We start from the raw sequence: 15,105 nt of genomic DNA, 5'->3' as shown, positions 1-15,105 counted from the left end.
TGTTCAAGTCTAACCTTCATGCGAGGTAGAAACTTATTGGCTCCGTCCTTGTATATATAAATATTTCACTTATCTACTTTCCTTTGTCGCCATGTCCCAATGCTTATGTAGCTGATAGAATAAGAATAATTTCCACTGTTCGAAAATGAAATAACAGGTTTCTGTTTCTCTTCATTTATCTTATCTGGGTCTAAGCATTCAAATAAAGCATCAGTAGGACCGTAAGGAATTAAACCTCGAGGGAGTCACCAGGACACGAGAACAAATCTCTACGGTTGCAAGATGGTAATCAATTGAATAAAAATTGAGGTGAATTTAATAAGCTGGAAGTGAAAAGGAGATGAGAACAGATCAATATAGTTGCTAAGAGAATGAAATGATTCTATTAATAACAGTTATCGAATACAACAGAGTGATGAAATATATCCAGTAAAGCATACGACTCTGGATCCAAAACATGACAGGTGGTAGCTCAATATATATGTAACTAAACAATTATCTAATCACAGATTAGCAGATTCAAGAGTACAAAAACTTGCTGGTGTTAACGGAGCTTCATCTTTCCTCATCCCACTTGTCCTTAGGTATCTCTCCCGAGTCAGCAATAATTACTTTCTTTCTGGGTTTTCCACTATAGGTTCCTGCTCCCCCTTCAATTGCATAAACAATATCCATGCCTTGGATAACCTTTCCAAAAACAACATGCTCTCCATCCAACCTGCATAAGTTGACATGTGCATCCAGTGATCAGTCTAGCATAGATTTAGTTTCATGCATCATCATCATTATGCAGACTTTCTGCACAATTACTTTGTCAATGGCAAATCCTTGGAGAACTAGCTAAACCAGAGTGATAAAACAGCATTAGTGTGGAAGCAACTAGCTTCATTCAGAGACAGATTTGCTGTGGATGGTAAAGAGAACTTATCCCATAGCTTGAAATGCTTCACAACTAGATAATCTAAAACGGATAAGACATGGTCAGACACAGGTCTTGCTATGTTGCCAGAACCAGCAATTTTGACCAGATCTGCTCCTTATATTATCTATATTTCACAATAACTTACCAGCTAGCCTTGATGGTGGTGATGAAAAACTGAGAACCATTGGAATTTGGTCCTGAATTCACCATGGAAACAACTCCTGCAGAAATGGAACAAACAAAGTGAGAGAAATGATGATAGTAATGACAAGCCTTCAAACTCAAGAATAACTTGCAGCTTCAACTATTTATATTCATGACTGGTGGCCATAAAGAGCAATCAGCATAACGATATGAACAGAATCACCTGCATGTGAATGTTTTATCTTAAAATTTTCATCAGGAAAAACACTGCCATATATAGAATCACTTCCCCTCCCATCACCGTAAACCACATCACCGCCTTGGATCATGAAGCCAGATATTATACGGTGAAAAGGTATTCCCTTATAATGGAGGGCTTTCCCACTTGCACCCTTATGCTTTGTCCCTGCAAGGGAATAGAAATAATTATATCAATACATAAATTATAGAAATGGCTTCCATCACTGACAGTGGAAGCAAAAGGATTCATTGCATGAGAAATTAATAAAAAGATGACAGCGGAAAATACCTGTGCATAAAGCCCTGAAATTTTCTGGAAAAGAAGAAAAAATCAGTTAGTATACACATTTTTGCAATGGGTTTAACAAATGAAGGTCAGTTTCAAAAGGCACAGTCTGGCTTTCCAAATAAATCGTGATAAAGTAAAATTTCTTCCCTTTGGTCTAAGTTGCTTGTTAAACCTAGCACAGCTTGAATGATATAGACTATGTCTAGATTTATACTTGTCTAGACTGGTTCAAGGGTAAACTCAGTTCCAGTATATGCTTATTTGAAAAGTGAACCAAGAATATCAGACACAGCAGTCACAGAACAATCAAAATTATGATCAATGCTAGAAAATGATTATCTTGAATTACGATTACTTAATTCATAATGCCAAGAACATAAAGAAAAAGTGAACAAATGGAAATATAATATATCAGACAATAGAGAGTAGAAGCGAAAGAGCCTCTAGAAAAGCATATACTGTCTGGATGATCTTATATACATGAACAAGAACTAGGAGATGTTAACTAAGTTATCCAGAGCTTTTAAATAAGCAACTGCAACTATGACATTGTTTTTTCCATTTTTCAAGCAAGCAAGAAAAAGAGAAACACATTGGTTGTTTGTGGAGACTGCAGGAAGTTTCACAAGAAGTTTAAAGGTTAGATCAACTATTCAACCATCTAAAATATAAATGTACTAAACTAATATAGTTCATCATGGGAATGCTGATTATCTCCGAGTTTGGATTTCGCAAATTGAAGGTAGATTATCCATCACATCACATGTATGGTTTATCAAAAACCTACCTGCAGTTTTTGGTACAACCTCGCCATATAATCCAATAACAATTCTACCTGCAGAAATCCAGACATATAATCAAAATTAATAAGTGATAAAAAGGAAACCAACTTATGGGACATCAATCTGATACACAACCACCAACAGAATCAGAGTACTTTAGAAAATTGCTTTTTCTTTCTGATGCTTCTTAAGGAAAAGAAGAGGGGAGATTTTCCAAAATATTAGTTCTTATTACAAGTTCTTCAATAGTGCAGATAAAAGAGCTGTACCCTGACGTTGCCCATCAATATCAATATCTAAGTATACTCTATGTGTTATCTCATAGTCCTGTTCTTCTTCCTTCACTTCATCCTAAGCAACAAAATAAAAACAGTAACTTAGCACTTCATAAACACGAAACAAGAAGCAATGCAGCATTGTTGAAACTGAAAGAAATATTAAACAAATAAACCAGCACTGAACCAAAAGGGAGGAAAAAATTTAGCATGACAAGTAACTAACAATATTGATTCGGCTTGTCATCATAACTGCTAATTGGAGACTGTGGATCATTTATAAAGATTCATAAAATACAGTGACACGCTTAGGTTAACCTATCAATTTACGTAAAAACTTAGCCACGGGAAGCTGAAGGCTCAAACAAGAAGCTAACATCTGAAAACCTTTGATACACAATGCAAAAGCAGAACCACAATAACACATAACTACTGCCTTTATCCAAAACTAATCCACTCAATTTTCAATGAATTCACAACAACCACTAACAAAACAATAAAAATCAAACTCAATAACCAAACCCAAATCACAAAAAATCAAGCAAAACCCACAAGTCTGGATCCAAATTATTCTGAGAAAAACTAAAGTTGAGAAAAAAGAACAAACTTTGACAAAGAGAGGTACCTGCTTAGGATTGGTAAAAGCAAAGATGAGAAAAATAACCAGGACAATGAAGAGAAGGAGGCACTTAGGTTGAAACACACATGCTGGAAAAACTCTAACCATTGTTTTGATTTTGCTTAATATCTCATTGATTTACTTGATTCTCCTTCATGGTTCACAGCATAAAAGGATCCCACCTCGATTGCCTAGGAGGGATTATTTCGGGTCTAGAAGCTGAAGAGTGTCCAGAAAAATCAAAGCAGTGATTGCTAAGAACTGATACTGTTTTTTTGCTATTATTTTTTCCTCTGCAAGAAGTTGTAACAACGAGAACAACGTTGTTGGTTCTTAGAGGATGGCATCTTGGCATGGCATGTGGTGGAGATTAAGGTCAAGGCGGGCACTGTCACTTGACAGGCCACTTATTGCCTGTTTGTTAATCCCAACAAGATTAACCCAAAGAAAAGAAAAAATCTTGAAAGATTTGGGCTGTACAGTGCTGGTTTGAGTTGGGTTTTGTAATGTTTTAATTGGGACTGCTCCCCATGTGTTGATGTTTAATTGAGTTGAGAAACGGAGAAACACGAACCCAACCTCTTGAAATTTTGGCAAGGTATATATATATATATATATATATATATATATATATATATATATAACTATTTAAGCCGTGATTAGCCACGGGTCATTAAATGTTTCTTTTTTTTAAAATTGAGTAAATTGATTATTTTAATGTGTTTTTTATATAAAAAAATTTAAAGTGTAAATTGAAAAAATTAAACATATATTTAATTAAAAATAATTTATATAAATAAAAAAAACCATTCACAATAACTAAAAGAAAAACTAGAAAAATTAAAAGATAGATGTAAATCAAGATATTTGATCCCGTAAAATAAAATATTTACTCGATTTTATTTGCTAAATTTGTTTATTAAAATCAATAAAAGATAATAGAAACTCACATAAAACTGGTTGAATAAAATAAAAGAAAAAATTATTATGCAAGGCCAAATATATCAAAAAAATTATTTCTTATTTTTAAAAATTAAGGTCCATTTGTATAAAATAAAAATATTATACATAAATCATAATGATATCTTCAAAAATTAAATAAAAAACAGTTTTTTTGAAAAAAAACTTCATTGAAAAAAGATCTACAAAACTCGTAACTTAGATCATGATAATGAAATTAAAGAAATTAAAGATAATCACAAAATAAATCTTTAAAAATAATACAAAACGATAACATCAGGAAAAAAAATGATGTTGAACAACATAAACTTTTTAAATTTATGACCCAGATCATTTGATCATAAATATTACAAATAAAAAAACTGTAAAGCACAATTCTTAATAAATCAAACACTAAAGAATGAAACTGGAAAAAAAAATCAATTATACCAAATGATCTAAAACAAAAGGAATATAATTAAAAGAATAAAAATAAAAATAAAAATAAAAATTAAATGAGAGGATAACCAAAAATTTCTAATATGAGGAAAAAATGGAAAATAAAAATAACTTTAACAAAAAAAACATAAAAAAATAAGAGATGAATTGGAAAAAATAAAACAACAAATTAATAAAATTAAAATTGAAAACCAAGAAATTTTTTAAAAAAAACAAGAAAAAAATAAAAATAAAACCAGCTATCATCTCATCACTCATGTGTTTAACCGTGAATCAATCCTTTGTTGGCTCGAGTTTAGCTACGTACTGGGATATTTCTCCCACTGTCAAAGAAGTAGAGGAGGGACCAACCTGTTATAATTCCATCATCTTATGAGTGTGTTTGGTATTGCGGTAGCTGTTGTGGCTGTGATTTGAAAAAAATTATTTTCTAAAAAATATTTTTAGTTGAGGTTGGTTTTGAAAAATATATATTTGGTTAAAACTGTGGTTGAAATTGAGATTGAACAAAAAGTAGTTTAACGTGTTTGATTAAAAAAATGCTTTTTATTATTTATTTCATGATGTAATAGTATTAGTTAAATTTAAATTTTATATATATATATATGTATAAAATTTAAATTTAACTAATACTATTACATCATGAAATAAATAATACTGATATCAAATATTTTTTATTGTTCCATTAAACTATGTGCAATTTCATCACGTATGGAATCTATCCAACAAGGACTATATTTTCCATGGTTTCTCAAGCGCGCAACAACATCAAGTAAAATATCATCAAGAATAAAATTGAGATTGCGATCAAATTCTGCAAATGTTACGTTATCAAATGATCTTTTTTTAATTATTTAAATAAAACACAATTAAAAATAAAAATAAAAATTGAATTTTTTTAACTGGATCGGACTCGACAAGAACAAAATTGGAATTGCGATCAAATTCTGCAAATGCTATATCATCAAGCGATCTCCTTCTAATTTTTCAAATAAAACACAATTAAAAAAAATAAAAATTATTTTTTTACTGGGTCGGACCCGGTTCAATGCATTGTCATCAAGCGATCTCCTTCTAATTTTTCAAATAAAACATAATTAAAAAAATAAAAATTATTTTTTTTACTGTGTCGGACCCGATTTAATGCATTACTTTGAACCGGATTCAGTCTGACCGAAAACACTCCACTGTTCACACAAGTGAACAGTGAAGAGCCAACCCCACTGTTCACTTATATGAACAATGAAGAGTGCATTTAAAAAAATGCAGAAAAAGCATGAAAATATTGCTTGGGCAAAATCACACTTGAAACATCGAATTTTTATGGATTTCATGGCCAAAACATAACTACTGAGGATAACCAAACATTATATTATTGAGTTTGACAAAAAAAAAAAAAAACACATAAGCTAAGGCATATCCAAACACTCTTATATTTGCATGCATGTCTAAGGACAGTACAGTGGGTCATTGATCGACAAGAAAATCTAAAGAAAATTCAAGTTGAAAGATTCACCCAGAAAAAGTTGAAGGAACTTGCTTCCATGGGAAAAACATGTGCCCTTGTAGTGTAGCTCCTGTCAAAGGAATATCTCTTGGATAGCTGGGTAGAGAGTCTCCAGGGAGAGACCAAACACATGTATTTTGCAGAGAAATAATATAAGATATCTTCAAATTAGTTTTTTCTTATTAAAAACGATTCTTTCTATATAGATTTTATAGAATCATCTCACGTTGGCACATTTATAATAAGAAAGATTATTTTTCATCAACCAATATTTATGATAAAATTAATATAGCTACGTACGTACCAATTGCTTAGAAAGTTTTGAGTTCTCAAACCACCAATTCAGACCATTAGATTACAGGAGATCGACATTATCGATCAACCCACAAACAAAAGAAAGTTATTTGATAAATATTGCCGTTTGGATCGATCGATGTGTTACTTTGAAGGGGTTGGGGTTATTAATTAATTATTTGAAGGCAGAGACAGGGTACAAAAATGAGTCCACGCCTTCATATGTTGCCGAATTCAAACAGGCTCATGGTTATTTTTCTTTTTTAAAAAATAACCACACAATTCTAGTGGTAATTTTATTAAAATTTGTTGTAAATAATAAAGAGTATTTCAAAAAGTTTTTATCCTGCATCAAAAAAACATAACTTTCTTCTTGTAAGTATAAAGTATATATAAATCTTTTTATCTCATATTGGAAAAATAAAAACTTTACTTAATATTTATATAATAAATTTTGATATGGAATAGTAACCAATAAAATAAAAGGATATTGAACTCTCGCAGATTGAACAGTGCAGGAGAAAAATCTATGAGAAATATAATATTCATCTAGTGTTTTAGTATATATGGCATGTAAATAGCAACCTGCATTTCTGATCTAGGTGAATGTTATTTGCTCGGACGCATCAAAGCATATTCGTGGAACAAACCCTTTGTGGTTGCATTTGCCTAGTCAAGTGCACAAGTTTTTCAAAAACATGGGTGAAGGCAGCAGGCTGAAATGAGTTGAATATCGACAACTTCACTATTAAGCAGATTGCAATCCCTTAATTCTGGCATAAGAAATTTGAATATATATCTCGACAGGCGGTCATAGGATCACCACGACAAACTTGAGGGGTGCCATATATGTATGTCGGCTATCAAAACATGAAAATTATTTGCGCGAGGACAAATTAAGAGTCCATGAACGAAAAGTTGGTAGAATTTTTTAATTGGAAAAACGTGAAGACTTTATACATGATTGCTGACTCAAGGATCACCACGTTCCCAATTAAATCCTTGATTTACGCGGGCATGCAAGAACACTCAAGCATCACTCACAAACGCAGTATGAACTTTTAGATACCTGGCCACCTGTATTTAATGATGAAGCTATCGATTATCCGCAGAAACAGAGTTTATAGATCAATCTGATAGGCTTCCATTTCAGATTACTGTTTCAACTCTAGCTGATAAGCAGCCAGCCAAGAATAGAGGCAGGCCGTCTGCAAATGCACAAGAGTAATGATTCACCCTTCAGAGTGCTTTATCATCACTAGTGGTCCGTATGCTTCTGAGGTGAAATGTGAAAAGGAATGTTATCTCTAAGCTCTGAAAATTCTATCTTCAATACTGCGTGTCCCTTTCTTTGCATCAGTACATGCAAGACTAGTTTAAAGCGGATTTTTCAAGATATTGAAAAGTTTAGAAGCCATATCTGAAGAAAGGCCTAAGGCAGCCAGGGCCATGCCCTCTCTAGCACAAAAATATTCACTTGGCAATTGACATCCCATGCATTTTACATCAAATGGTTTCTTTTCCATCAAATAGTCAAGATCTCGTGGGGCAAAAAATCTTGCATTGCCATTCAAACAAGAAAATTAGATGATGAACTTTCTATCAGTGACCAGAACCATATTTAAAATATATTATTCTGCAAACCTAACACAACTGAATGGTGTGGTTTCATGACATGACAAGATGTAGGACAAAAAAACTCTAACAGTGACTTTACGGATGAATGAACATGTTCTTTTCGAGAATTTCTTGTACGTAATTTCCCCGCAGGGCTGCAAGGTGGATTGCCAAAGCAGGGATGAAGACAAGTTTGCATGTCTCTGTTTACCAAAGCAGGCTGTAACAGTAACATGTATATGGAGCACCGTACGTATATTCCGCTCGTAATCATCTAATCAATATTTTTGATAAGCAAGATGTCATTGTAATAGAGATTAAAGAAATTGTCACTTCTATGTCGAGTAGTTTTGTGGTGGATCCGTGTGCCTTGATCGATGCTCATCACACTTCTTATTTCAAACAATATTGAAAATCAGTCAGTTTTGAAGGGACCCGTCTGCTTTAAATTAATTCGTGAATTATTCTTTACATGTATTTGGATTGTTTTAATATAATATTAAAAATAATTTTAAAAAATAAAATAATATTATTTTAATATATTTTTAAATAAAAAATATTTTAAAAAATAACTACTTTCCTGTCATTTAAGCCTTGGCTTCGGAGCACAAGATCCCAAGGGTGAAACCTGTTAATTTTGTTCAATATATACTTTATTTGAATTCCTTCCACTAATTATTCCTTTAGATATAAATCTTCAACTCTGTTCCGATTTTATCAGAAAAAATTGGGGGATATTATATAGTTTTTTTATTTATTTTAAAGGAATGACAAAATTGATGGTCAACTCGTAATTAACAAGAAAAGAAGACGTCTAATAAAGTAAAAAGTCAGCCATGCCTACAAACGTGATCAGTCTACTTCTTATCTAGGCGAACTTTTTTTTTTTTTTTTTTGAGAATATTCTCTCTTCCACCTTCAACTCGGCTTGAAACTGGATGGCAGCTATACCTGTTAAAAGATTAGCAAAGCCATGTCCGTACGTTTCGTACCTGAAGAGAGACCACCACGGCATCACATTCTCTTGATAAATTAGCCCTGTTTCGTAGCGAGTAAGTTTTGCTCGAGAATGTTCGCCTGAAATCTCCATTTTCACAAGTAATGGTCTTGAGCTTATAGATGGTTGAAGTTTTCACTCGGAAAAATAGTAAAAAGTTTGTTTCTCAAATTATAATTCTGAATTTGAATTTTATGAAGAACCATGGATTAAAATCCTCATGATTGTCTTGTCTCAATATTCTGTCTAAAATCAATGTTATAAAATTTAATCCAACGAATTAATACAGTAATCTGCTGATATATATATATATATATATATATATATATATATATATATATATATATATATATATATATATATATAGAAAACGTCCAGGCCTCGAAAGGATAGGATTTCTACCCACGCGTTTGACTATCTCACAAAACGAGCCGTCACTTGTGTGACTGGTCGGGGGAGGATTTTCACGACGAAATTGCTTTTTGACTAATAAATCACGAAAAAATTGATCCATTCGGGATTTATACAAGGAATTTTATTTTTTCTTCTTTTATTTCCCAGAAAAGTATTTGTCTTTCCCAATTGAAAAACTCACTTCTTGGGAAACTTCTGCCAAATAACAATTCCGTTGGTTCGTTAACATAATTTTGTTCCTTTTTTTTTTTTCCAATGAATGTATCGAGGCTTCAAATGTATGTGTCCCAATCATCCCACGATTATTCATGAAAATCTCCAAATCAAAAGGCTAGAATTATGAGGTTAATTAGTCATATGGTGTTTTGCATGAGTAATTCTCTTTTAATTATCCAACACTTACTCTTATAATTGAACTTCACCTAAGATGTCAGATTCATCAACTTAGACTCTTTTTTGGATTGCGGTTCAAATAAAGACCGGTTAAAATTCAATATTTTTTTATTTAAAATTATTTTTATATATTTTTCAAATAATATTAATATATCGAGCACTTTTAACAGAGTGAATAAAACGATCCTATAAGAAATTAACATGGTATGATGAATATGGGTGGTAGGTAATTAATTGCATAGGATCTGAAAAAATAAAATAATCTGGACACACGTGAAAATATTCTTATCATAATAAAAAAAAAGTACAGTTTCTGTATTCGATACGCATTTGTATTTTTGACAAGCTTAGAATATAAATCCACTGGTCTCAATGATTCCCAAGATGGAAAGGGAGTCCTGACTCCCGAGGGCTAGCGTAGCTTTCAGTCTTCTTACTTAATTCGCTGCCTCTCTAGTCTGGAGGGCAATACCTTTTTCACCAAAATTGAATAACTCTGCAGAAAGAAAAAGTTTCCGAGAAGATCACGTCAATCTCCCATAGAGTTATTTGAGACGATTACCTTTCCTCGTGCTTTAGCTAAAAGCTAATTGCATAATTTATTTGGTTTAGCTTAGTGATTAAGGAATTCAAGAAGAAACATCTCTCAAGATGCATGAACGATCATTAAAAGTAAGAGCATGTTCTGGTGATTAAAAAATATATACACGATCATAAACAGTGTTCCGAAAATAAATAAATAAATAAACTAAATTATCAAGAATGCACTAATTGCCAATTAACACACACAAAAAAAAAACAAACCCTAGCTGTATTGAACTGGAATTTATCAGGCAGTCAGGCCTCCCGCATCAAGAACAACGAAGAGGCTACTGACACGCACATATATTTAGTGGCACAACCATATGTTTTTTTCGAATAAAATTAAAATACACGAGATGGTTGGAGGAGACTAGGGGCGAAGCCCCCTTTACTGTGGATGGGAATCCCCTGCATTAGGGGGTCCGAGCGGTAGGCGCTTCCAAATCCAGGCACCCAGCGCTTGGGCCTAGCCGAAGTGCAAGAGTTTTTTTCTGGAAATAGTGTACCGTCAGAATGCCATCCCTCGAGAAAATCCACATTAAAAAAAAAAAAAACCTAACCTCAGTCAACGATTATTAGGACACGCTAAACATTGAAATTCAAAGAAGAGAGATGTTTCCTCGCAAAACTCCAAATTATAGCCGCCCGTATTCATTAACCAATAAAACCCAAAAAGAAACGTATATTTAGTAGTACACGCCCAAAAATCACACGCAGCCAAAAGTGTATAAGAATTATCCAAGATTCAACCAGGGAAGAGACGAAATTAGAATATCCAAACGGTTTTAATAAAATACATATGATCCTGTTTAGCAACGCGCGGCCAGCCGCTTGTTTGTTAAAAGTTGGATTTTTTTTATTTAAAATTATTTTTTAATATATTTAGAATGTTTTGATCTTTTAATATTAACAATAAATTTTAAAAAATAAAAAATATATTATTTTAATATATTTTTAAATAAAAAAACTTCTAAAAACAATAATTATTTCAATAACAGCACACAAACCTCTTACAGTTTTCACACTAAACACGAGACAGCCTTCCATGATGCCACATTAGAACAAGTTGCACCGTACGTGTCCCTGTAAGAACTACGTACTGTCATCACTTGAAAAGAAGGAGAAGGAGAAGGAGAAGGAGTGTGGTCTATATATATATACCCCTTTGTGTCCGAACTTGAAAGCAAAGCACTTTCTTCTCTCTTTTTTCTTGGTAAAGACCGGTAGATAGATTAGATTGATGGGTTATCTTCAAACCTCTTCAACTTCTTTCAAAGCTACAAAATGGCTAGGCTTTGTAACTGCTGTTTGGGTCCAAGCTATTTCAGGCAACAATTACACCTTCTCAAACTATTCTGATGCACTTAAAACACTTATGAATTTGACCCAACTTGAACTCAACAATTTGTCTGTTGCTAAAGATGTTGGCAAGGCCTTTGGTTTGCTTGCTGGTCTTGCTTCTGATCGTTTGCCCACTCCTGTTATTCTTCTTATTGGTTCAATTGAAGGTCTTATTGGTTATGGTACTCAATGGCTTGTTGTTAGTAGGAGAATCCAACCCCTCTCTTACTGGCAGGTAAAATTTCACACCACCCTTAATCCCTACTTATCAAATAGTGCAATTTAGAACCCTTTAGCATATGATGGGATTTGGTGCTTTAGTTATGGCATTGATTATATAATTACTTTCAGTTCTAATGGGATCATGTGCATTAGTGTTGTTATGATCGTATCGAGTAACTATTTCTCCAATGTGGAATGCAGATGTGCATATTCCTATGTCTAGGAGGCAACAGCACCACATGGATGAACACGGCGGTTTTAGTAACCTGCATCCGCAACTTCCGCCGCAACCGCGGCCCTGTCTCTGGAATCTTGAAGGGTTATGTAGGTCTAAGTACCGCCATATTCACCGACCTATGCGCAGCTCTATTTGCGGATGACCCTGCAAAGTTCCTTATAATGCTTGCAATCATCCCCTTTGCTGTCTGCCTCACCGCCATCGTCTTCCTCCGCGAAACCCCACCTGCCGCCACTATAGAGGAAGAAAAGGAAGAAAGCAAATACTTCAATTTATTCAACGTTGTTGCTGTTATCGTTGCTGTTTACTTGTTGGCATACAGTTTTATTCCAAATCCTAGCCATGTTCTTTCATCGGTGTTTTCACTTATATTACTAGTTCTTTTAGCTTCTCCATTAGCAGTTCCAGCTCATGCTTTTATTAATAGCTGGAATCTGAACCGGTTCAAGAACCAAGAAGATGTTGAAAGACAAATTCAAGAACCTTTATTGAGAGAAGATAAAACCCAGGAGAAGATTCAAGAAAAGACAGCGGAGGAGGCTGCAAAAGCAGTGGTGGAGCGAACACGAGCTGTAGAGGAGGAGAAGGCAGTGGAGGTGGTGAAGAGGAGGCCGGTTATTGGAGAGGATCATACAGTTTTTGAGGCAATGTCGACTGTTGATTTTTGGATTCTGTTTCTGTCTTTCCTTTGTGGGGTTGGCACAGGTTTGGCTGTGATGAATAATATGGGACAGATTGGTTTGGCTCTTGGATATGCTGATGTTTCTCTCTTTGTTTCCATGACAAGTATATGGGGATTCTTTGGAAGGATTATTTCTGGTACTGTGTCTGAGTACTACATCAAGTAAGTTTCTTGATTCTCTGTTTAATCTTGATTTGTTTCTTTATTAGCTTAATTAATTAGGATTTGCTGTTCCTGGTGTTTATTAGTTGACTTCTGTCCTTACTTTGGATCTGTGGGTTACCATTTCTTAACCCTTCAAGGCCATGTTGGTGTCAACTGTTTCTAAACTCGGTTGCTTTCCTTTTCTTTTACTTTTTTCCCAATATTTTACAGGCAATGAGATGCCATCGCTTACTTCTTTTTTTGGGAGTTCTGATTAATTGATCCAAAATCAGTTCCCAATTTGAAATCACGTTGTGAAATTGAAACAAAGTTTAGGCTAGTCATTTCTTAATCTCACATGGCTGCTGGTTGGACCAACCCCACTTGGCTCAGTTCCCAATAAATTTTGCTTTAAGCAATATCCCTTCTCTTAATGTTGGGTCCAATTCTTGACTTTTTTTTTTTTTTAATGTTGGGTTCAATTCTTGACTTCTTGGATGGTGTGGATGTTGCGTTCGTCACAGTTGAGTTTGGATTTATATCTGGGGTTGTTTAGCGTCCTATCGAATAAAGAGAGACCTTTAACTGTATATATCAAGAGAGAGAGTTAAATTTTATACCATTGAGTTGAGATTTCAGTGGTGCAGCTTTCATCAGAGAAAAGATGGTTGAATGAATGAATGTCCGCCCCTGTCTATATAAGGTCTTATATGTTTTAACAGAGACATTCTGATCTTTTCTCATTTTAATTTTTGCAGGAAAGCGGGAACACCAAGGCCTCTTTGGAATGCAGCATCTCAGATTTTAATGGCTGTTGGCTACATCCTCATGGCTGTGGCTTTGCCTGGATCCTTGTACATTGGTTCAATTGTTGTTGGCGTCTGCTACGGAGTTCGTTTAGCTGTCTCAGTCCCAACTGCCTCTGAACTGTTTGGTCTCAAGTACTTTGGTCTAATTTACAACATCTTAATCCTCAACCTTCCTCTTGGTTCCTTCCTCTTTTCTGGTCTGCTTGCCGGACTTTTATACGACGCACAAGCTACCCCGACACCAGGAGGTGGCAACACTTGTGCTGGTGCCCATTGTTATAGACTTGTGTTCATTATCATGGCCGTTGCATGTGTCATTGGGTTTGGTTTGGATGTCCTATTGGGAATCAGAACCAAGAAGATTTATACCAAGATTTACATGAGCAGAAGATCAAAGAAATTGGCTTCAGCATCCAACCTACAGTGATATGAACTTCCACGAGGAACTCCGAGATAAAAAAAAAAATTGGTGGGATTGAAGGGCTTCTGCCCAGTGACATCCTTTAACTCATCATCAGAGGATCGATCCTTTTTATTTTAATTTTTATTAAAAAGCAACTTGGAAATGTTACTACATAGTCTGATTTGCAATCTGCCACTGCTATTATTTGATTTGGTTGTATTCTAAGCAGACAAGTATGCAAGTAATTTTGTTTCGAAGATCAGAATATTTTTTTCTGATTTACAAAGAGATTTATGAGTCATGCAATAAAGTCCGCCATTGCTTGGACAATTGGACTCCATGTCAATGGCGTTATTGGACCGAAGGCAGCAGCATTAATAGATGACGAGTTGTAAGTTTTATTGACCTGTAATAAATGGGGTGGTTATCATCTTGGGTTCAAAAGGTAGCGAAGGCTATGAGAAAATTCTCTTGTGAATAAACTAATTAGGTGTATACAGAAAATCATAATAATAAAAAAAAAGTTGCAAATTATGGCTCTGATGACTCCTGAAGGAATACTTCTCGACTTCATACTAGCCATTCCAAAGCCAATCCAGTTTGAAACGAGCGCCATTTTCTCCCTGTGCTTCGAATTACTTTTTTTTTTTTTTTTGTGGTCCTCTCAATAATTTAGATATTGGAGAAGGAAAGCTTTTTTTTCCTTTATGTGTTTGATATGTTTGAGATAGTGTTTGGTTACATAAGATTTAAATTGGAAAACTTATTTTGTATTGATGATCATTTAACGATT

At 34.1% G+C, this 15,105-nt stretch overlaps 2 protein-coding genes across 3 annotated transcripts; one reads left to right on the top strand and one right to left on the bottom strand.

Annotated features, from left to right (window-relative positions):
* Positions 1–357: 357 nt before the first annotated feature.
* LOC133679101 (peptidyl-prolyl cis-trans isomerase CYP21-1-like) lies at positions 358–3,811 on the bottom strand. Of its 2 annotated transcripts, none has more exons than XM_062101613.1 (7): positions 3,377–3,811; positions 2,647–2,728; positions 2,383–2,430; positions 1,596–1,619; positions 1,290–1,472; positions 1,068–1,143; positions 358–718 (listed from the first exon to the last, which is right to left on the bottom strand). In XM_062101613.1, exons 1-7 carry the CDS (start codon positions 3,377–3,379, stop codon positions 556–558), a joined length of 579 nt encoding a protein of 192 aa, XP_061957597.1. In that variant the 5' UTR covers positions 3,380–3,811; the 3' UTR covers positions 358–555. The 2 variants fall into 2 exon arrangements, with proteins under 2 accessions (XP_061957597.1, XP_061957596.1); XM_062101612.1 differs by having other exon boundaries at positions 3,278–3,810.
* A 7,699-nt stretch (positions 3,812–11,510) lies between these two features.
* On the top strand, positions 11,511–14,756 carry LOC133679691 (protein NUCLEAR FUSION DEFECTIVE 4-like). Its single transcript, XM_062102364.1, has 3 exons — positions 11,511–12,049; positions 12,238–13,118; positions 13,859–14,756. The coding sequence occupies exons 1-3, from the start codon at positions 11,714–11,716 to the stop codon at positions 14,334–14,336; spliced, it is 1,695 nt and encodes a 564-aa protein (XP_061958348.1). The 5' UTR covers positions 11,511–11,713; the 3' UTR covers positions 14,337–14,756.
* The last annotated feature ends 349 nt before the right edge of the window (positions 14,757–15,105 follow it).

This window comes from Populus nigra, chromosome 19 (genome assembly GCF_951802175.1).
Source record: "Populus nigra chromosome 19, ddPopNigr1.1, whole genome shotgun sequence".
NCBI lineage: Eukaryota > Viridiplantae > Streptophyta > Magnoliopsida > Malpighiales > Salicaceae > Populus > Populus nigra.
The sequence above is the reverse complement of the archived record's forward strand: the minus strand, read 5'-3'. Positions and strand labels throughout refer to the sequence as shown.